This window comes from Zingiber officinale, chromosome 1B (assembly GCF_018446385.1).
Source record: "Zingiber officinale cultivar Zhangliang chromosome 1B, Zo_v1.1, whole genome shotgun sequence".
Taxonomy (NCBI): Eukaryota; Viridiplantae; Streptophyta; class Magnoliopsida; order Zingiberales; family Zingiberaceae; genus Zingiber; species Zingiber officinale.
The window spans coordinates 143288946-143313829 of NC_055986.1; the positions used below are offsets into that span (position 1 = coordinate 143288946).

At 38.6% G+C, this 24884-nt stretch overlaps 1 protein-coding gene across 1 annotated transcript; it reads right to left on the bottom strand.

Annotated features, from left to right (window-relative positions):
- Positions 1-992: 992 nt before the first annotated feature.
- Positions 993-23662, bottom strand: LOC122043021 (boron transporter 4-like). The gene is made up of 14 exons (XM_042603460.1): positions 23559-23662; positions 23414-23496; positions 23144-23336; positions 22918-23056; positions 22670-22835; positions 22414-22580; positions 15096-15269; positions 14909-15004; positions 14703-14819; positions 14310-14632; positions 13788-14064; positions 13563-13697; positions 9922-9947; positions 993-1017 (listed from the first exon to the last, which is right to left on the bottom strand). Exons 1-14 carry the CDS (start codon positions 23660-23662, stop codon positions 993-995), a joined length of 2025 nt encoding a protein of 674 aa, XP_042459394.1.
- Between the last annotated feature and the right edge of the window lie 1222 nt (positions 23663-24884).

A 24884-nucleotide genomic window follows, 5' to 3' on the forward strand; every position in this document is an offset into this window, starting at 1 on the left:
AGATCCGTATCCATTTCCGAAGGGTCTGACCCCCACGCTTAAATAATTTAGTTAATTATTTGTTACGTAAATTAGAAAATCCAATATTCGGATCAAGTCACTTCTGAAAAAGGTGACAACCCTTAAAGAAGTGACCAACTCCAAATCCTTGTCTAAATCCGTTCGGACTGGAACCTCAACTCAAGTCCAAAAGCTTGAGGAAGAGAATTCCAACCTGAAAATTCAAGTCAAGGATTTGAAGATCGCGTTGGAACGGTTCACTTTGGGTTCCAAGAATCTTGACCTGATTCTTGGAAAACAAAAGGCTGTATACAACAGATCCGGAATTGGATTCAAGCCTAAAAAGAAGTATAGATCATATTTATCATTAGTCAACAGAACAAATAGAAAAGTGGTCCAAGCATGGGTACCCAAGTCCTACTTGGTCAATCAAGTTGGACTTGGTCAATATTAGGTTCCCAAGGATCAAGTACATTAACTTGATAGACCATATTGAGGCTATAATCCAGGGGGGCCAAAAGAAAAACCATATTAATAAATAGATAAATAATTAAAAGAAAATAATTAAAATATAATTAAATTAAGAAACTTAAACCCAATCTATAAATTAATAATGTAGGGAGGCTCCAGAATAGCTGGCACCTCCAAAACTAACCTACCCGGTAGGGTAATCTAAACCAAGCTACCCAGCAGGGTAATTAGGGTTAGAACTAAGAGGGCTAGGTTTAACTTGACCTACGGTACTGGTGAAGTTTTGAATGATAGTACGTTAGGGAAGCTTAGTCTATGCATGTCTAGGAAGATATGGCTTCGACCTGGTGCATTTGGCTAAGTGGAACTGACCGAATCTACCCTCTACGGATCCTAACTAGTTAAACCAAGGTTTTGTACTAAGTTCAGTGGATAGGACTATTTGGAAAACTTCGAAGGCATGGTTACTTTAATGATGTCCAAGTGACTCACCATAGCTCAAAGGTTTATCCAAAAAATACCTATTTGCTGAGCCCAAAGCCAAACCTGAATCAAACACAAAGTTAAACCTAACCCTATAACTGAACCAAATTCATCTCACAAAAATTATAAGATCCCCTGATTGAAAAATTTAGATTGGGTGAGATGACTAAGAATTAAATTTAAAATTAAAATATTTAAAAAAACTTATTTAAAAATTTGTTAAATACTTATTTAAAAATCTTTTAATTTAAAAAACTTATTTAAAAATCTTTTAAAAACTTATTTAAAAAATCTTTTTAAAACTTATTTTAAATTTTTTTTTAAACTTATTTAAAAAATCTTTAAAAAAATTATTTAAAAAAACTTTTTAAAACTTATTTAAAAAATCTTTTAAAAACTTATTTAAAAATCATTTAAAAACTTATTTAAAAATCTTTTTAAAAACTTATTTAAAAATTCTGTTAAATACTTATTTAAAAATCTGTTAAAAACTTATTTAAAAATCTGTTAAATACTTATTTAAAAAATCTTTAAAAAAAATATTTAAAAATCTTTTAAAAACCTAATTAAAAAATCTTTTAAATACTTATTTAAAAATATTCTAAAAACTTATTTAAAAATCTTTTAAACTTATTTAAAAAATCTTTTAAATACTTATTTAAAAATCTTTTAAAAACTTATTTAAAAATCTTTTAAACTTACTTAAAAAAGCTATTAAAAACTTATTTAAAAATCTTTTAAACTTATTTAAAAAATCTTTTAAAAACTTATTTAAAAAATCTTTTAAAAACTTATTTAAAAATATTTTAAACTTATTTAAAAAATATTTTTAAAACTTATTTAAAACTTATTTTAAAAACTTATTTAAAAAATCTTTTAAAAACTTATTTAAAAATCTTTTAAAAAACTTATTTAAATTTTTTTTAAAAAACTTATTTAAAAAATCTTTTAAAAACTTATTTAAAAATCTTTTAAAAACTTATTTAAAAATCTTTTAAACTTATTTTAAAAATCTTTTAAAAACTTATTTAAAATACTTTTAAAAACTTATTTAAAAATCTCTAAAAAACTTATTTAAAAATCTTTTAAAAAACTTATTTAATAAATCTTTTAAAAACTTATTTAAAAATCTTTTTAAAAACTTATTTAATAAATCTTTTTAAAAACTTATTTAAAAAATCTTTTAAAAATCTTTTAGAAAATGTATTTAAAAAATATTTTAAAAACTTATTTAAAAAACTTTTTAAAACGTATTTAAAAATCTTCTAAAAAATTATTTAAAAAATCTTTTAAAAACTTATTTAAAAAATATTTTAAAAACTTATTTAAAAATCTTTTAAACTTATTTAAAAAATCTTTTAAAAACTTATTTAAAATCTTTTAAAAACTTATTTAAAATCTTTTAAAAACGTATTTAAAAATATTTTTAAAACTTATTTAAAAAATCTTTTAAAAACTTATTTAAAAAATATTTTAAAAACTTATTTAAAAATATTTTTAAAAACTTATTTAAAAATTTATTTAAAAATCTTTTAAAAACTTATTTAAAAATCTTTTAAAAATTTATTTAAAAAATCTTTTAAAAACTTATTTAAAAATATTTTAAAAACCTATTCTAAAACTTATTTAAAATATTTAAAAAAAATAAAAAACACAAAAAAACAAAAAATCTGAAAAGGCGCCTGATGAGGGCGCCTCTGCGACGACAGAGGCGCCCTCTACGATAGGCGGGAAAACTCCCGCCAAAATCATCTGAGGTGCCTCGGACCAAGTCCGAGGCGCCCTAAACTCTTCATTGGAGGCGCTTTCAATGTGCTTGGAGGTGCTTTCAACACAGAAATAAGCAGCGAACAGAGAGTTCGCTGCAGTTTGTCTTCTCGCCGAAACCTTGGATCCAAGGCGCCTTAACCTCAAATTCTACCCTTCAACTCTTTCAAATACCCTACAATGCCTCCTAGGTATACTCTAAACTATCTGAAATCATCTTTTACATAGTTTTAGTGATTATTTTGCAAATCTTTATGTATATGGTTGAAATTAGGAAACAACGCAATGTTGCGTCCACCTCGAGTACGACCCCGTCCACCGACGTTAGATTCCCTACTGAGCAGCATAGGATTAGTTTTTCTCAGCATTCATACTCTGTCATTAAGTGTAGATACCTAAATAGACCATGTTTCATGACTTATTGTCCATCTGTTATAGAGATGATTGCCCATTATCAGTTGGACAGACTAGTTTACTGCAGTCATGCAGTAAACAGAGATCTATGTGCCCAGTTTTTTAACAACTTTGAAAAGGTTGATGATTTGGTCTATTCCACCTGGGTTGGTGGATAGGACATCTAGTTTACACCTGCCTTATTACACACTAGCTTAGATCTTAGACAGTCAGCATCTTCTTTCCTGTGTTACCCTAGTAGGGATCTGCCCTTTGGCAACCCCTACTCCCACATTACTCTAGATACACTCTACGAGTACTTTTTTGGTGGGGAGAGACCACTTGGAGTCTCTGACTTCAGGTCGATGTCTCTCAGAGTGCAGGACTATATCATGTATAGAGTCATCACTGCATGCATACTACCCATCACATCTCGGGACGTCCCGAAGATGCGACCATCCCATTCCTTCTTTTTGTACGCATTATGTTATCATTTAGAGATAAACATTGCATTACATATGTTCTCAAACTTAGTTCATGCAGCGAGTCTTGTCGCATCTGGAGTAGTTCATATGCCCTACTGCCATATACTGACATCCATATTTTCGACGATTGAGGGCATAGATGTGACACGGGGGCGGTCCTTCCCCTTACCCGTTACGATGAGTATGGGATGGGTTCTCTTAGGCTAGCGCATATAGATGTCACTGCTCAGGGGGCCTAGCATGGGTGGGCAGGCCTCCGCCAGCCGACCCAACCGAGGATGAGCCAGTTGCTCCGAGAGGGCCCGAGGCAGACGCCGAGTTCTTTGCCTTCTTTGCTCCAACCGAGGGGGAGAACGTATTAGAGTTCACAGTCGAGGATTTTCATGGACAGCCCTTCAGTTTGGCAGGGCCCTCGACCTCGACTCGACGATCCACCTCCTTATCTGTCGAGGACCAACTCACACGTCTCGAGGCTTACTCCGCTCAGACACGATGGCTTATGCTGGATGAGTTTCGCATGCTTCACACAGAGGTAGCTTCCGGCTTTACCTCTCTTCGTCAGGGAAAGCCTACTCCTGAGTAGCCTCTTGCACCACCTCCAGCTGACAACCCTCTAGCTGATGATCCTACTTACTGATACTATCTTTTCATGCGTTGTACTTTGGACTGTAGACACAGACACTTTCATTTGCTACTATTATCTAGTTACACTTTTGTCGATTAGAGTTTAGTTACACCACCTAACTTTCTGCTTACTAGTTTTTTATAAGTTACTTAGTTCGGTACATCTAGTTAAACTCTTGCTTAGTTTCTTTTATAAAACTTCTAAGAAAAATGTTGATTTCAAAATTCTAACTTTATTAGATTTTCAAAATTGGACTTAGCCTAGGAACTTACCTTTAGATATCATGTTCCCCTAGGTTTTAGCCAAAGCATCTCACAAACACGCTAGGCATAACTTGCTTGTGTTTGTAAAACTTAGAATGGCGTGAGATGTATAGGGTACAACCTAGACTTCAGTATGCTTATCTTTGTGCATCGCAGGAAGTCTGGACGTTAAATATCAAAAATACAGTAATCGAGTTAAGTAATCCTGACTTAGTCAAATCTAAGTGGAGTGTCAACTTAACTTGACTAGCCAAGTGAAAGTTGTTACCTTCTGGGTAAACAGTTAGTAGCTAATGGTTAGACATTTGACCCAGGAGATAAAATAAATACTCATGCTTGGACATTAGGGCTACCTGAATTTAAATGAACGACCTTAATTCAAACGTTTACAAGTTAAGCTCCTCCCTCTCTGCAGCTAAATTTAACTAAGTCTTTCAAACTAAATATTTCAACGTTTGCTATATTTTCTAATACCTTCTCAAAAGGCCTATTAAAATTTTAGCTAAATGCCCTCTATAGCCATTTTCAAATGTCTTCAAACTTAGCCAATTTTGAGAAAAATTCTATAAACCTAACTTTTCTCAAAAAGTTTTTTTTTTCCAAAAGTTACCTAAGTACTTTTTCAAATTTGGCTGTTTCAATATAACTAAGTCTTTTTCTCAAAAGCTTCTCCTAAGTATTGTTCCAAAAAAAAGCCTTTTCAAAATTAGTTAAGTTTTTTTTTAACTCCTCTCCTTAAAACCAAGGATTTAACAAAGTATTTCTTTTTATAAAGGTTTTCATATTTTAGCTAAGTTATTTTTCAAATCAATATCATCTTCTCTTAGCTAAAGTAACTTTCAATTCCTTATTTTTAAAGGAAGAAGATTTTTTCTTTCACTTAGCTAAAATAATTTTACGAGACAACCTCTAAGAAGACTAAGTGCTTATCAAAGTATTTCTTAGCTAAGTGTTTATCTAACATTATTTTATTTATCTTTTTGAAAAATTAAAATTCATTATGAAAAGTTAAAGGTTCACAATACTAGCTAAGGTTGTTTATCACTCTTTCTCCTCTAACTCTCTTGATTATTTTGATGTATGGCAAAGGAGGAGAGTATAAAGGAAATTCAAAGAAAAATCAAAATTTTGATAATTTAAAAGGGGAGCTATGATTAAGGGGGAGCTTTGTATATGTTTTTCATGCTAAATTATTCTTTTCGCGATCACTGTCTTTCTTTATTGTCTTTTTATTTAACTTTGAATTTCGGTTACCATAATCAAAAAGGGGGAGATTGTTGGAGCGGGAAACATCCGATGATCGAACCCAAGTTTTGATAATAGCAAAGGGATTCAAAGTTAAGATTACGTGTGATTTAACAGTTTGGATAAGCTTGCAAAAAAGTCCTAAGTATACTTAGGCAAAAATTCTAGCTGCGGTTAGGCAAGTAGAAAATTCTAGGGAGTGGTAACCCTATGCGGAAAGTCTTGGTGGGTCGACGACTTCAGGCAAAAGTCCTAGGGGGTGGTAACTCTAGGTGAAAATCCTGGTGTCGCGAACCAGGTGGAAGACTGGACGAGTCGGGGAGCAGGCGCCCAACAGAAAGTCCGGAAGCATCGAGTGCCGAGCAAAGTCCGGCCGATCTGGAGGATCACCTGGCAATAGGTAACTCTCCTGAGAGGAGTAGGTGAGGACGCGTTCCCCGCAGAGGGAACAATAGGCGTCGGGTCGACCTAGGGTTTCCAGTTGGAAATCTGAAGTCAAACCTAGGATAGTCCGGAGACTATCAATATTTTATTCACTATGATTATTATGTGCTAACTTTGTTTTGCAGGGTATGTGTTTGGGACTAACACATTTTTCAGGAACAAAGGAACATTTTTTCACCTCGAATGAACAGTACCCGAGGCGCCTCCATGGAGCTTGGAGGCGCCTCAGGTACAAGGTGGAGGTTATCTACGAGAAGGAGTTGGAGGCGCCTTCATGGGGACTAAAGGCGCCTTGGACCGCGGCTTGGAGGCTCCCTGGAGTGGCGTTGAAGGCGCCTTTAGGTGGATAATGAGCAGCGGTCAAAGCCTGATCGACAACGGCTGAATCGGGATAAAATATTGGGTTGGAGGCGCCTTGGAGCTTAATGGAGATGCCTTGAACACCCTTTATAAGGATGTCTCGAGGCAGCAGTAAAGACATAACCTTCTAAACCAGCCTTGTGCAACGAGCTGCTAACGAGACGTTTCGACGAAGCCACAACTTGACACCGACAACTCGGAGCTCAGAATATTCAGTTTTCTATTGGCGTTGGTATAATTTAGTTATTTCTTTTTTATTATTGTACTTCATCTTGTAAACACTTTAACGAAATTATAGTTGTTGTCCAACGTAAACGCTCAACGAGCGTGGGCCTTGGAGTAGGAGTCGCCACAGGCTCCGAACCAAGTAAACGACTTGTGTTAGCGTGTTGTGTTTTCTTTTATTCATTTTTCCGCTGCGTTATCTCGATCAAGTTTTAAATCGAACGAAATAGCCACGAGCGCTATTCACCCCCCCCCCTCTCTAGCGCTTCTCGATCCAACACAGGGTCTAGGGGCTTTGCTCTTTGATTACAGACTAGGGGCCTTACTCTTCGATCAGGGACTAGAGGCCTAGCTCCCTAGTCAGATGTGTTATAGGCTCTGCACCCTTCACCATGGGGCTTTACATCCTCTCACTGTTATAGGCTCTGCACCCTTCACCATGGCCCTCTGCATCCTCTTACTACTATAGGCTCTGCACCCTTCAATATAAGGCTCTACATCCTCTTACTGCTATAGGCGCTGCACTCTATTACTACTATATGCTTTGTACCCTCCATCTATGGGGGTTTTGCATCCTCTTACGTCTACAGGCTCTGCTCCCTTCACCCACGGTGCTCTACTTCCTTCTATTGTTATGGACTCTGTTCCCTTATATTGCTATGGGCTTCACTCCCTTTGACGGTTAGGGCTCAGATTATTCTCTCCCTGACTCTGTAGACATTTGGGAGTCAAGGGATCGATACTATTTCTCTCCTTGACTTCACGGGGATTTCAGAGTCGAGGGATCAAGTCAGATCCGCCGCCGGTCGATACCACTCCGCGATCAGGTATGATAAACGCTCTGCTCCCTTATATTGCTACGGGCTCCGCTTCTATGGACTTCAGGGCTTCGCCTCCCCCGTTCAAGGTTGAGTTATCGCCACTGGTCTCGGACTGAAGTATCTCCACTGGTCCTAAACCAGAATATCACCATCGGTCTCGGACCGGAGTATTACCAACGTCCTCCCAGTCGAGCTCCAAACTATGGCCCCGGTGTGAGTTATAAGCGAGCATGCTCTCGCGACCAATGACCTCCCAGTCAGGCTCCAAACTCTCGCCCCAGCATGAGTTATAATCGAGCATGCTTTCGCGACCAACGACCTCCCGGTTGGACTCCAGACTCTCATCCCAGCGCGAGTTATAAGCGAGCATGCTCTCGCGACCAATGACCTCCCGGTCGGGCTCCAGACTCTCGCCCTAACGTGAGTTATAAGTGAGCATGCTCTCACGTCTCCATACTCTCGCCCCAATGCGAGTTATAAATGAGCATGCTCTCACGCCTCCAGACTCAGCGCGAGTTATAAGTGAACATGCTCTTACACCTCCAAACTCTCACCCCAGTGCAAGTTATAAGCAAGCATGCTCTCACACCCCAACGATCTCTCGGTCAGGACTCCAAACTCTCGTCCCAACATGAGTTATAAGCGAGCATGCTCTCACACCCCAATGAACTCTTGGTCGGGACTCCAGACTCTCGCCCCAGCATGAGTTATAAGTGAGCATGCTCTCGCACCCCAATGACCTCTTGGTCGGGACTCCAGACTCTCGTCGCAGCGCGAGTTATAAGTGAGTATACTCTTACACCCCAACGACCTCTCAGTTGGGATTCAAGTCTCGCCCTAACACGAGTTATAAGCGAGCATGCTCTCGCTCCCCAACGACCTCTCGATCGGGATTCCAAACTGTTGCCCTAGCGCGAGTTATAAGTGAGCATGCTCTCATGACTAATGACCTCCTGGTCGGTATTTCAAATTCTCGCCCCAATGCAAGTTATAAGTGAGCAGGGCTCTCACGTACAACTAGCCGGTCAGGTTTCCCTCCTAGTTGGTGTCAAGCACTTGCTTCACTCGCTGTTGTGCCCGACATTCACCATTCGCGTTTTGCTCACCGCTGTTGCTCGGTCGGCACTCACCGCTCACTCGCTGCTCTGCCCGACACTCATCACACTCACTTCACTCGTCGCTCTACCCAGCACTCACCATTCGCATTTCGTTCATTGTTGTTGCTCGGTCAGCAATCATCTCACTCGTCGCATTGTTTGATACTCGCATCTCACTCGCTGCTCGACTCAAGGGCTCTGCTCCCGTTCGCCTTCGATTTCATAGGCTTTACGCCCACTCCGCTCACGAGATCTTCTTCCACTCACGGGATCCGATTTCGTTCACCATCGATCTCTTGGCTTGACCCGCTCAGCATTCTCCCTATTGCCTGATCGATATTTTTCGGTCTCCCGATCGCGGTTACTGTCGCTCGGTCAACATTTTCTCGATCATGCGCTTGACACGGCTCGCCTATCATCTTTCGACCCGCTCGGTCCATACCGTGCACCCATTGTCTTTCCATTGGCTCGACATTTTCCCGAATGCTCGGTCGGCATTTCTTCAATCTTCCTCTCAGCACTACTATGCACGCTCGACATCCTTCCATTCGCTGGGTACCATTCGGGCGTTCGATCAAATTCTCTCAGTCAACTTTCCATACTCTCTCCCAAGAGCGAGTTATAAGCGAGTAGGGCTCTCATGGCCAACGACCTCTCGGTCGGGCACAACAACTAGTCAGCTGGGTTCTCTCCATGGTTAAGTGCTAGTCTTAGTTGTCGTTCTATTCGAAGCTGGTAGCATGGTCGACATTCATCTCATTCATCGCTCACGTCTCATCCTCCGCTCTGCCTAGCACTCATCATTCGCGACTCACTCGTCGCTCTACCTTGCACTCGTCGGTCGCGTCTCATTCGTCGCTCTGCCATGCACCTGCTGCTCGTGTCTCACTCATAGCTTTGCTCCGCATTCGCTGCCTCGCCGACACCTGCTTTTTACTTCTCGCTTGGCATTTGCATAATTGCCCGATCTCTCTACTCAGCATCGCCCAACCTTCTTCTTGATATCACTCGGTCTCCCTCGGCATTCGGTCGATTGCTTACTCAGCATACACTCAGTATTTTTTCTCATCACTCACTCGGTATTACTTCTGTCACTTGCTTGGCATCGCCATAGTTACTCGTTTGACGTTATACCACAAGCCTAGTGATCGGACTCTACATTCAGGACGGATTTTGCTTTTCGTTTGGTTGGATCTAGTCAGTCAGACTTGCACCTCATTCGATTAGACTTGAAGGGGAGGCTTGTGATGTGGATATATCTTAAGGACCTAGGAGGAATTAGGGAAAAAGTGAGGGGCACTTTGATCATTTGACTGCAGCACCTCTTTTTAGGTTACTGTTGATCATGGAAGGAAAAGGGGGGCTTTTGCTTGGGTTTTCTCCTCTGCCGCCAAGGGAACCAAGGAGAAAGCTTCCTCAACGTCGACACTGCCGCCGTAGACAAAGGAGCGCACCTCCACTTTTCTGTCATAGTGGCCTCTCACGCGACCACCGTTGCTAACGCCACCGCCAGTAGAGCGGCGATCGCCTCTAAGTCGTCTCCTTCCTTCCCCATAGCCACTGTGACGCCTTCTGCTCGAGGCCACCTCCTCTCCACGTCGATGACCACGCTATCACCTCCACCTCTTCTCACGCACACCGCCAAGGTCACAGGTAAGGAGGGGGTCTCTTTCTCCACGCCGATCGCCGACGTTAATGCCGACGTCGCCGCTTCTACTCTCCTCCGAAGTCGGCCACCTCCGAGGTCAGCTGCCCTTTTCTTCCAACGCCTCTGCTGCCTCACGTACATCTTGTGAACCCCGTCGCGAACGTCGCGACTGCTCCCTCTCGCGAAGCAGCAGTCACCTCCCCTACTCGCACACTATCTCCCTCTACCTTTCAACACTCGCAGCTACCTGTCGGTAGCCTTCTCTCCTCCGCCTGCAGTTGGCCATCGTCGGCATAATGTTGCCGCAGCAGACTTGTCCATCTCGTAGCCCTCTCTGTCGGTTACCCCTTTGCTAGTCGGCCATGCAGTATGTCATCTCTCCCTCCTCGGCGATATCCTCTTATACCTCACGAGGGAACATAGCTCCTTTCACCAGCGTTGTTCCATAACCCCTCGCAAGCACTCCTCAACCATCCGCCTTGCTGTCGGCAACTCAGATCCTTAGGTTCGGTTCTCCGACTCTCGATCCGCATTTTCGTACGCCTCCGATGTTGATCGAGCCCTCAAGCTCTCGCTGTCATTATGTTCTGACCTGACTTGTGTAATGTTTTTATATTTTGACCTTCGTGCCTCCATTGTATCCCGGCCTACGCATTGATGTCTTATCTCGGCCTGCGCACCGATGTCTTATCCCGGCCTGCGTACCGATGTCTTATCCTGACCTATGTGTCGATCTCATATCTTGGCCTACGTGCCAATGTCATATCCTGATAGGCATGGCGCGGCGCGGCGAGTTCCCGACCTACATGTCGTCTTTCGGATCCAGATCGCGTCCGGCTCAGCATCATCAGATCCAACTCTCCAACCTGTTCAGAGTCATCTACTCTTCTTGATCACGACAACTTGAGCAGCGTCCCGACCAGCTCACCGATCCACCCGAGGACGCCTCCTGGGCCAAGGTACGTTTCCGTACTCACTCTCCATTCATTTTATTATTCTAGCATTAGTCTATTATTTATATACTCGTTGGATCTGCCTCGAGCATCGACGTACTAGAGACCAGAGAGACCCGATCGCTAGCTGTAGGTAGCGTTGACCAGAGGACTTCTAACGATTTGGTCAATATAGAAGTCGTCTCAACATACCCTCCTCCGAGACATCGCAATTCGGTCAACATTCCATCCACCTAACCCGACGGTCCATCTGACTCAAATTCCGGACAAGATCACCGTCCAAACATCATTAACTCCAAGAAGCGCCTTCATCTTGATACCTCAATTCTCATAATTACACGCCTTGAGTACTGAAACTTGAAAGGGAACCATACCGCTATTAGATATAGATCTGATATCACTTTGTTGGAAAAAAAATTATTGGAGAAAAAAAATAAAAAAATTAAGGAAAAAAAACTACTCTACATGAAAGATGAGAAGAATAAAATAAAATAATTCAACTTACTTAAAAAGTACATATTTATTAGCTTATTTATTAGCTTATTAAATAAGTACTAATTCCAGATAGATTTTATTTTTCTTTATTTTATTCCACGAACTCTTATTCTTATCAATATTTATCACCTTATCAAATTATATCTCCATCCACATACTTCATATTAATTTATTATTATTTTTATTCAAAATCAAATTTAATTTCAACAATCACCTCGCCCCTAAGCTCTACGACTCCTACGATATCGCTGGAGCCGTGCATCTTCGCCGGGTTACGTCTTATGATCTCTCCTGCACTTAGTCGCCGTCGATGTTGCCAGGGCGCTTGTGTACCTCCACTACGACTGCCGCGTGAAAATCCTCCACCTCGACGTCAAACCAGAGACATCCTCCTCCGCCAGGGTTTCCAGGCGCACCTCGCCAACTCCGGGAGATCGAGGCTAATGGACGCGAGCGTGAGCATGGTAGTGTGACAGCGCCCGAGTGGTTCTTCGATGCCGACGTCTCCAAGAACTGCAATGTGTACAGCTAAGGAATGGCGCTGCTGGAGCTGGTGGGGAGGAGGCGGAACGCGAGGTTCAGCCAGCATGGCGGTGATGCCTACTTCCCCAAGAACGCCGGCAAGAAAGTGAGGGAGCGGAAGGTAATGGAAATGGTGGACGAGAGGCTGATAACGGGGTAACAGGTGGAGGAGGTTGGTACGTGGTCTTGTGCATGGTGCACACAGGACAGACCGGAACTTAGGCAGAGCATGGCGACGGTGGTCGGTGGTGCCCGTGTCCCAGGGGCACAGCGGTGAGTGAGTCATCAGAGACGCGAATGTTCATGGCTGATTTGACAGAGGCGTCCCCAGTTTCCAGCATTGTGCTGTCTTTCTCAATCTCAATTCATTGAGCTTGTCGTATCCATTAGCATTGTGCAGTCTCGACGATTAATTACATGGGTTTTATTCGTTTGTCATTTATTCTTTACTTCCAGTTTATACTGGTCTTCCAATTTTTCATCTGGGCTAATAAAAGTGAAGAAACATTTCCACATGACCTACCAAAATCCTTGCTATCTTCTACAGATGAAGACATAATTTCATTAAAATAGGTTCTCTTTATCGCCAACACTAGTAAAAACAAATACAGGTGGTTTAGACCTGGACGTTTCAGCTCATGCCTGCTGACGTATTAAGGATATTTATATCAAAAAGTGGATTAGTCTGCTCCTCTCTTTCTTTGTTCACGGAATCAAATGGTTCTGACTTGTAAGACTTCAAATCAACCTCTAATTTTATATTTTCTGAGTAATGATTCTTGCATTTCTTCAATTCATCAATTACAGTCTCTTTTTGGCTTCCTGGTTCATCATGCACCAACCTGGGTAATCGCATCAGGATGAATCTACAACCAAATAGGCGACAATCATCAAACCACAATATTATACAAAATAACAGTTAATGAGTAAACGGTGAGAATCTTTACAAATTGGCAATTTTGGACACATAAACAAACAGGTTCAGAAGTTAATCAGATATAAGATGCATGCACTTGATTTTATCCTCCGAATCTTCCCAAATGAAATGTATTTTAAATAAATACCAAGTTCTTAAATTATCCATTTTATTCCAACTTCTGGCGCATTAGCAAACATTAATCCTTCATGAGCGCATGGTTTATGTTGTTTGATTTGAGCTAAAATTCCTTTTCAAGCAAAATTTAAAAGTTAATTAAGGAGCTCAAACATGGGCAACCACGATTTCTTCGTTTGATCGAAAATGCATTCCATTTGAGTATTGTTACCTGAGACCTCTCTTCTTTGAAACTCATGGCTCTATGCTTGAGCTCCCCTCTATGTGTGGTGAGCTCGTCCAGTATCTCAGCATCACAAACATCTATTTGGTTATCATCGTTTTCTGTTGGAGAACCTTCCCCTTCCTGCAGACAAGTTGACATAATGTGAGTTAAGCATGTGCACTCGGAGAAAACTATACCAACAATGCAATATAACTTAAAAGTGCATACTGCGAATGAGAGGCTGCGACCGTGGCGAGGTGTTCTGACAATCTCATCATATTCCGCTGCATCCAACTCCTGAAGGTGGTGTGGATGGAAGAACTTGGGCAGGACATGCTGCCTAATGGTAATGAGGAGGAAAAATGGCAACGGGAACAGTATGCCTGCTATTGGTATCCATGTCACGCCAAAGCATACCAGCAGATACACAATCTGGAAGATGGTGAATGCAGCAATTTGCTTGAAGGGAACCGATTCCACGAAGGAAGCATGAGTGCCGTCAAGAACCCTATCATGTTGTTTTTTGAAAAAAAAAATTAAAAATAAAAATAAAAGATAAGAGAAATAACATATTAGAAATAACACTGGACTTGTATATGTAATGTAAGAATCCAAAAGGCGACATTATGATCTAGCAAGTACGTACCATAGATCAAAGTAGGCTGTAGGTTAAAGAACTAAAGCTTTTAGGTTGTGATGGTATTCTAAACTTAAAAATAAGCAGACCATGGAGTAATGATAACTCAAGCTTACTTGAATCGGCGGCCAGGAGAGATGAACAGGAGCAATGTCCTCTCCCAAAACTGGTTTCCCGGCAGGCTGTCAACAGCCATGTAAGCAAAATATCCCCACAGAACTGATGTGGGTATCTTTTTTATCACAGGCATTGCTCCAACGCAGGCACCGACCAGCAAAGACTGCAAAAGATTGGTTACTCTTTGCTCATTGACCCGGACTGGCAAATGGGCATCAATGTGCTTCTCTGGATCAAATTGTACTTTGGAATCCTGTCCGCGAGGTCCATCGTTCATGACAGCGTCCTTCAAGTTCTTCAGTTCTTTATCAATTGAGATGGTCTGCGGAGGATATGGTTTCAAGCAAATCAAATGGCATCCAAGATAATTATTCTGGCATGCAAAAACTTACAGTGTGGCCCTTGTCCATCTTTTCAAACACCTCTTGCATTTTCCCATAGATTTCCGAACTGCTAGCTTGTTTCCTTATGCCCTCTTTAGCACTTTCAACCATCTTCTTGCGGATTATCTAGTCAAGATTAGATTTAAGTAACTTATTCTTCAAAAAAAGCGGGAAAAAAATAACACATTGATCTCGTAGATGATGTTTGTACCAACCTGCCGCTTGAGAACAGCAAGGCTTTTTGTGTGCATCGGGGACTGAGGCAGAACACCATTTGCCGGGGGTATTCCAATCAAGCCGCATGCCAGAACCTGAGATAGAAACGTAAAAAAAAATGATGAAATATAATGTTTGTGCTAATTAGACTATTGAACATAGGAAGCTTTAATCTGATTGACTTACCATAAAACCGAGGACCAAGATGTCATAGTGGTAAGCTGAGGGATTCTTCAGATTGAACTCCTTTTGCTGTGCCAACTGAGAAGCGACACTGTGATCAAAGAAGTAGAGTCCTGCAACCATCAAAGCAGGTATGATGGCAGCAAAGATGTAGAGTGGAGGAACAGAAAATAAATCCTGCACAAAAATTCAGCTCACAAGTTATAGATTCCATAAGCCTCAAATTAATAAAACAATTTTAACCAACTTTAGATCATAACGTAAGTTACACCTGTTAGTTTTTGTAAAACCTAAGCCGCATATATTATAAGAATCATATAAAAATTCACATATAAAAAATACACGAACATATGAGCATGGATCTAATTTCAACAATTAATCATGGCATAACAACATAAAAAATAACCAAAGATAAAGGAACTTGATTGAAGAGACATCATTTTCTTTTACATCATCCATAAATAAACCCCGATGAAGAAGAAGAAGAAGCGGTGTCGAAACAAAAGGAAAGTCTTCCAAGGGGCTTAGAGTTGACGGTGCTGAAAAACTCTAGGTCTAATAGGAAACCACGAGTGTGTTAAGATGATGCCCTAAACCCTTGAGAACTAATCCTATATATGGTGAGCATCTATTGTCAGCCCATAGATGATAATAGATGCGGGATTATAGGTTCTACGCAAACAAGATCTACATCCAACAATCGAAATTTAATAAACCTAAGTTAGATCACTGTAATGGGTTTGGTTTGTACTCATATGCATAACTTACAATTAAGCCTACTAATTAGAGATAATAATCAATACTTTTCTATTTAGGCTACTTGTGAGTTGTATATGAAATACAAGTAAAACTTTAGTTGATAATAAACTTTATTGGTAGAAAATACTCCTATAAATAATCTGGTCCATTAATCTCATTGGTATAAGACTAAAGAGGTCATAGCTACTGTATATGATCATAACAAGCCCCAACAGTAATCATAATACCAATGTCATTAATGACATATTAAGATGTAGATATGTAAAGTGAAAATTACATCAAATGTGATCAGTACATGTCAATTTTTAACTGGTTCTAAGATGACCTTAAAAGATATCAGAATATATTTGTGAAATACTTTATGCTAAACTGTCATAGCAAATCATGATCATCTTTATGATTTCAAAAGAAATTTATATCATATTTATAAACATCAAATGTTAAACAGCAGTAGTAAATAATAATATCATATTCAGAGTATCAAACAAATATACAAATTCCCATTAATGTTTTGAACTTTTAAGTACGTACAATAATCAAAATAAATGTTTGTTTTTATTAATCAACATAGAGCAATAAAATAAATACAGACTCCTACTAGATGAGTTCTTCTTCCATAAGAAGGATTCCTATATCCACAACATGCATGTGAAACACCTTAGGAACCAAGCCTTTGGTGAGTTGATCGGACAACATGGAATTTGTGCTGATGTGCTCTACCATGATCTGACAACTTTACTTTGACCTCTTTCTTTAACCGCTAGAAATTTAATGTCAATGTGCTTGGACTTCGACGAACTACAATTGTTCTTGGTATAAAGTCTTGCGACTTTATTATTACAGTAGATCCTTAGTTGTCTGTCAATATCATTAATGATTTGCAATGTTGTGATAAAGTTCCGCATCCAAAGTTCCGCCTCCAGGTGATTTGATCTCCGATACGTGAGCATGTATCCTTTAGTTCTTTGCAAATATCGCATTTCTCTCTTAACTGCTTTCCAGTACGACGATCTTCGGTTACTAACATATCTGCCTAACATCCCTGCTATAAATATTATATCTGGTCGAGTATAAACTTGTGCATACATGAGACTTCCCACTACTGATGCATATGGGAATTATTCCATCTCCTTTATTTCAAATTCAAGCCATGGACATTGTTGTAAGATGAACTTGTCACCTCTTAACACAAGTGTGTCACTAGATGTACAATTTTGCATATCATATATTATAAGTACCTTTTCAATATAGGTATGTTCTTGAACAATAATGATAGATCTGTATGCCTAAAACAAAGGATGTTTTATCAAGATCTTTCATTTCAAAATTATTAGATAAAAATGACTTGGTTTGATGCAATAGACTCTTATTATTGCTCACAAGAAATATATCGCCCACATACAAAACAAGTATAACAAACTTGCTCCCACTAAACTTAACATATATTCACTAATCAATGGGGTTCTCTTTAAAACCATATGAGGTAACTACTTGATTAAATTTTTGGTACCACTAATGGGACGCTTATTTTAAACCATAAATTGACTTCTTTAATCTACATACTAGGTGCTTTAAGTCATTAGATTCAAAGTTCTATGGTTGCACCATATATATAAACTCCTCTATGTCTCCATTGAGGAATGCAGTCTTTATATCTATTTGATGTAGCTCAAAATCATAATGAGCTATAAGTGTCATGATTATCCTAAGAGAATCTTTCGACGACACAGGTGAGAAAGTCTCTTTGTAATTAATATCTTCTTTTTGAGTGAATCTCTTGGTAACAAGACGAGCCTTATACTTTTCGACATTCCCCTTGAATCCCGCTTGGTTTTAAATATCCATTTACAACCAATGAGCTTTTTACCTTCAAGCAATTCGATAAGTTTCCAAACGTCATTATCTTCTATAGACTTCAACTCTTCTTGCATGACGTTAATTGACTTCTTGAAAAGATATAGGATCACTTTCCAACCTTATATCAAAATCATGCTTTTAGAGATAAACATAATCACGAGAATTCGTGGTTCTTCTTTCCCTTGTGGATCGCCTTAAAGGCATTTGTGTTTGAGGTTGTTGAAGTACTTGCTCATCAATATGAGGTAATACGTCAATTTCATGGCAAGCTCCTCTAATTGCATTGAAGATTTCATGAAAATATCTTGGTTTACTATACTTACTGGATGTGTGATACCCATAATATGTGGTATGGTAACCACACCGCGACTAATCGCACTAGTAGTGACCACAGGAGGATTGACAACGCATTCCTCAAAAGATACTTCCCTGACCTTATTACTTTCACTGTCCTCAATAAACTTGGCATTTCCTATTTCAAAGAAGGGTCTGTTAGAGGGATCATAAAATTTATACTCTGTAGACTTTTCATAATAACCTATAAAATTGTAGCTAATTGTTCTTAGTTCCGGTTTCCTTTCATTAGGCCTGTAAGGCCTAGCTTCAACTGAACAATCTCAGACGTGTAAATGCCTAATGTTAGGTTTTCTATCTGTCCACATCTCGAATGGAGTTTTAGTTACTGCCTTACTAGGTACTCTATTGAGTAGGTAAACTATAATCTTGAGTACTTCACCCTACAAAGATTCTAGTAGAGAAGTGAAAGTCATCATACTTCTTACCATGTCTTGTAGAGTACGATTGCGACGTTCAGCTACACCATTCTGACTGGGAGTACGAAGCATAGTATATTGAGGCGCAATCTCACACTCAGTAAAGTAATTCGTAAAAGGTCCAAGAGGTTATTCACCTGATCCATCATATTAACCATAATATTCACCTTTACAGTCAGATCAGACGACTTTAATTTTTTTACCTAATTGAAGTTTAAATTCAAGTTTGAAAATTTTAAACATGTCCAAAGATTGCGACTTCTCATGAATAAGGTACAGATAGCCAAATCTGGAATAGTCATCTATGAAGCTAATAAAATATATGTGTTCATTCCAAGATGTCTTAGGGAATGGTCCACAAATATGTGTATGTATTAGCTCCAAAACGTTACTACAATGATTAGCCCCTTGTTCCTTTTGTTAGTGGTCTTTCCCTTAATACACTCTATGCAGATATCAAAGTCTGACATATCAAGGGAATAAAGAATTCCATGTGATATTAACCTTTTTCGGCGTTGTTTTGATATATGTCATAAACACCTATGTCACAACATGGAAGAATTCTCGTTAATCAATTTACGTTTCATACCTATACTATGCATTATTACCTTATCATTCATAGGAGTAAAGGTGTTTAATTTATAAAGCTTATCGACCAAGAAACCATTGCCAACCCACACTAAATTAAAGAAAATACTAAAAATTTCATTTCTAAATGAACAAGAATGACTTGATTTATCCAAATAAGAAACTGAAATTAAATTCCGTCGAAAAGACGGTACAATAAATATATTTTCTAAATCCATAAAGAGATTGGTTCCTATGCAAAGTCTAAAAACATCAATCGACTCAACTTTAGACTTCTTTTCATTTCCTGTATAGATGTATCTTTCACCATCAAGCGAAAGTCGGCTCCTGAGATAACCCTGCATAGTGATATTTATGTGAGTAGTAGCACCAGTATCTATCAATCAAGTGTCAGTGGGTACAATAGCTAAATTGACTTCCGAACTAATAAAGTTGAGAAGTTTACCCTTCTTTACACGCCAGTAGCGTACTTGAAGCAGTCTTTCATCATATGACTTTTCGTCTTGTAAAAGAAACAAGTGGACTCCTTATCTTGCTTCTTGTGCTCCTTATGACTATTGCTTCCAGAATCTACAGTTTGTTTTCCTTTTCCTTTGTTATTGATCCTCTTTCGCTTCTTGCTCACATTTTGAGAACTAGATGCTAAGTGAACACTCTCAGATGTCTTAATCCTTAGTCTCCTCTCCTCTTGCACGCATTGAGCAATAAGCTCATTCAATGTCCACTTTTCCTTTTGAGTATTTTGCAATATCTTAAAAGGAGTGAACCGTACAGGCAGAGACATCAAGACGAAATGCATTAACATGCCCTCAGACATATCGAGTTTTAGTGCTTTCAGACTTGTCGCTATATTGGATATCTACATAATATACTCCCTTATGTTTCTTTTACCACTGTACTACATGATTACCAACTTCGTAAAAAGTGTATTAGTCTTAACCTTTTCATTTGAGGTGAATCGATCTTCCAACTAGTACTCCAAGAAACTTTTAACATCTCATCCCTCAGTTATTGAGCCCTTTATTGGTGCCGGTATAGAAAGCCTTATAATACTCAGATACATGCGATTTGATTTCTCCCACAGCTAAAATTCACCCCTCTACGCTATAGTGCATGCATTGGTCAGAGGTGCGGGGCGATCATTTCTTAATACATAGTCTAAGCCCATGCAGCCTAAGACTACGATCACTTATTCTTTCCATTCAGTAAAATTCAAACCAGTTAATATTGGGATGCTATTAATACTGACAGTTACAGATTGCACTGAAATTAAATAGAAAAATTTATTTAAGCTCATGATTTAATTAAAGCCAAGAGTAAGTATAAGATTAAGCAAATAAAATAAAATTTTAAATGCGCATAAATGGACTTTTTATAAGATATCAAGTACAACATAATATGTCTTCCTTTGGGCCGACATATTATTTGTTAATGATACTTTTTAATATAACTCGAATTTTAATTGGTCACACAATGTGTCTTCCTTTGGGTCAACCCATTGACCGCATAATATAATACTTTATATAAATTATATTTTGGTCCATAGCTCACAACAACCTTAATCAGCCACATAATATGTGTTCCTTTGGACCGACATATTTTGTGTATGATTTAAACAAAATAATATTTTGTTCCATAGTTGTAAGCTACCTTGTGCATATATCTGGTATAAAAGTAACCTTCCTTTGAGCTGATTACTTTTAGTATAGATATACATCTACCAACATAAAATCCACTAAACCTACGTAAGGTGACTTCCTTTAGGTCGACGTATTAGTTCACTTTAGTAACACGTTGTGTAGAAAAATTCAATAAAATCCTATAAACTTTATCTAAAAAAAATTACTTAATCAATTTTAATAATATAAAATTAAATTTATTAATTGATTGATATTTTATGATAATAGATTATTTCAACTCATCTAACAATCTAGAGTATATAATTATATGATTGTATATCAAATCCACCCTTAACAAATTGAAACGTCCTTCCAATTCTATAATCGAATTATTAAATACCTGTAATATCTTTTTCATGCATTAAAACATTATTTAATTCTTTTTTGGGATTTTTTAATGAGAATTACATTATTTAATGCATTCTGATGCATGCAGTATTGTTTCACAAGTAGAAACACCGAAATCGATTCAAATCACTCTTAATCGATAAAAAAAATAATCTTAATCGATTTGAATTTTAGAATGTTTAGAAAGCTTTAAATCGATTACGTATGATGATACATAGAACTTGAAATTGATTATTAAAGGTTTTTAATCGATTGATAATCATTTTTATCCTAAAATTAAGATGGTTTATGTCCTAATCGATTACTTTTATTAATTGATTAAGTTAATCAATTCCAATAAATTTCTCATGATTGGTAGCATTGAATCGATTGACCTTATCAATTAAAATTAGTCTCACATTTGATTCATCGTCCTAATCGATTATCAAATCAACGGAATTGATTAGGGTCAACTAATTATCAATTGAGTCAATCGATTCCAATTAATTTTGTTCATAATTTTAAGTTTGATAATCGATTGGCCAAACAAGTCAATCGATTAAGCTATCATGATTTGACCTAACATTAGGTTAAATCTGACGGTTGTTCCCAAAACTGCGACGATTCATTGCTATTCTTCGTGTTCTTTGTGAAATACACAAACTACATGGAAGATATAGCCTTTCCTAGGTTTTCTATGTAAAAGATTTTGACGATCAAATACAATTTATACCAGTAAAACCTAAAAGATCGACAAAAACTCTAGTTTTAAACTATGAAATCGATGAAACAAAATCTCGCTTTGATACCAATTGTTAGTTCTTGTAAAACCTAAGCCACATGAATTTTAAGAATTGTATAAAAATTCACATATAGAAAATACACAAACATATGGGCATGGATGTAGTTTTAACAATTAATTATGACATAACAACATAAAGAATAACTAAAGACAAAGTAATCTGATTGAAGAGACATCCTTATCTTTTATGTCGTTCAGAAATAAACCCCTGAGGAAGAAGAAGAAGCGGCATGGAAGCAAAAGGAAGGTCTTCTAAGGGACAAAAAAAATCTAGGTCTAATGGGGAACCACGAGTTATATCAAGATGAAACCCTATATATATATATATATATTTTCAGTCCAAAGATAATAATAGATGCGGGACTATAGGTTATATATATATATATATATATATATATATATATATATATATATATAAAAGGTATACATCTAATAATCGAAATCCAATAAATGTAAGTTAAATCATTTTAATTAATTTAGTTTGTACACAACTTATAATTAAATCTATCAATTAGAAATAATAACGAAACAATTACCTTAGCTACACTCCAGTGCTCCAATGACTTGGGTTCCCATGGAAGAGGACTGAAAAGCCTCCTTGGCACTCCAGATGGAACTTGGCTTGGGAGAGCATAAGACAAGGCTGTCCACACCACGACCATCAGTGGCACCCCATAGTCTGCAATAAAACCTCGAAGCGCACCTGGGTGCACGAGCAGAGTATACCTGCGTCAGAATGCCAGCCATATATATCGTTTACATTTTCTCATCAGCGATTGAAATTTGATATACCTGTGCCGTATCTCCACGCTCTTGCCCCTCTACTCTTCAGTGCAGTAAAAAGAAGTCCAGTAGTAAATATGATCCCCAGTAGTCCATTTGTGTACAACCACTGAAATTGGTAGATCGGTCCAGTATGATCTTCACCTTCTGGTACTTCAAATTCACTTATAATTCCCTGTATTCATACGCTTAATCAAATGAGGCTTCTACATAGATTCTTGAATAAAGATTAAAACATGAGCTAAACTGAAACACGCCCTAATAGCTTCTTGGAAGAAGAGGAGTGTAATCAACATCCCAAACAGTTCGCCTGCGACTCTTGTGAATCTGCTAATAATAGCAGAAGCATTGAAAATTGCAAGAAGAACTAGCATGATCGCAGTCCAGATACAGACCCTAATAAGTAAACCAGTTAATGAAAAGTCAACACCGATAAAGCATAAGCACATGGTAAAACAAATTAGTTTCTGTGTGCAGAGTTACCATCCTGCCCAAGCCAAGTACAAACGCTCTCCTAAATCTTTTCTTTCTTTTGCAAAGTTGTAGAGATATGTGTACATTATCACAGTGGGCTCTGCTACTCCTACAATTAACATTGGTTGCCCGCCAAGTACCGAGTGTAGGATGCCACAGATTGCTGTTGAAGCTAACGTTTCAACCGTGCTCAGAGCACCATCTGACTCGGGTAGCTTCAAAAGCTCAGAACAAGCAACGCAGAAACAAGGAATCCCAGTAAAAGGAGGATGTGCTTACCAGTGCTTCTACTTAGTTGTTCTCCAAAAGCAATGACTGGAAGCGCAGAAGCAAAAAAGATGTACATGGTCGGAGCAAGTATGCTGAAAATGAAAAAGGTGAATTCTCACTCTAGATTAAGCCAGTGGAGAAGATGTAGTCATACCTGATGCCAGTACGGAGTCCAACCTCCCAATCTTGTCTGTAGCATAAGGCTCTTCCTTTAACATCGTTGATGATCCCTCTCAAGAAATTGTTGCTGTGGTCCATCCCTGGACACGACAAATAACAAGATCAGCAAAAGGCTCGAGCACCTGCCTGCATGATACGTGAAGAAAGAAGCACCAAAAAAAGTAAAGAAGAAAAACACAAAATCCAAAAACAAAAGATCAGAAAAGAGAGCTTTTACGTCATTTCCAAAATTGCCAGTCAAAACGCGTAAACGGATTGATTAGCAACAAGAAAATCGGCGGAATCGTTATAAAACTTCTTTTCATAAACAACAACAGCTAAAATGATGGTGAAATGCGCTAGATTTGCAGTAAATTCATTGGCAAAAACAATATCTTGGGAAAAAAAGGTGAGAAATAGACCGAGAAAATTATAAGTTCAGGAAATCTGATATTGGAAAAAAAAACATTATTATTTATTGCCGATATCTTGTTATGAAAAGTTAGACACGTCAAAGTACTTTAGAAAGGAAAAAGTACAACCAACTTAGAATATAGCGATACTGCAAGATGTTGATACCAACAAATAAATACGATTCTTGAGGCACGTTGCGCGATTTGAAATTGATCGAAGCAAACGAAAAAAATCCCACCTTCTGACCCAAAACTGAGAAAACGTAACAAGTTAATAAAAAGGAAGAGAAGGATTGAAAACCAAAAACAAAACCAAACAATACAATACAAAAAAAAAAAAAAAAATCGAAAACGCCAATGGAAAAAGTAATCGAAAATACACCTAACGGAGTAGCCCCTCCCCTCTCTCTCTCTCTCCTCCTTCCCAGCGAAAACTTTACAATAACCCAACGCCTATGTAAGGAAACGAGGGGATCATCCAGAGACGGAGAAACCCAGAGTCCCAGAACGAATGCGTTGATCTGTGGATCCGATCCGCTCCCTTGCTTGATTTCTTAGCTCCAATGAGGAGGAGGATGGGCGTGAGAAGGGCGAGACGACTGACGAGTGAACGACTCGCCGGCTTCGTACGACCGAGAGGGCGAGGAGGATGGAAGGAGAAAGACCGGTGGTAATGATGGTGCGGCGATGGGCGAGGAAGGGAAGCGCTCAATTTAAGATTTTAAAGGTTTTAAACGGACAGTGTTGATGAAGGAGGCTGGCGGACAGAATCGACGCTTCAGGCGGTGACACCTGTGGGTCCGGAGCATCACCTCCCCACATACCGGCGCTCAATGTGAAACAACAATTCCAAGAAATGTGAATTTTTAGTAACTTCCAATACTGTCAGAAGCAGGGTTGGTTTGGTA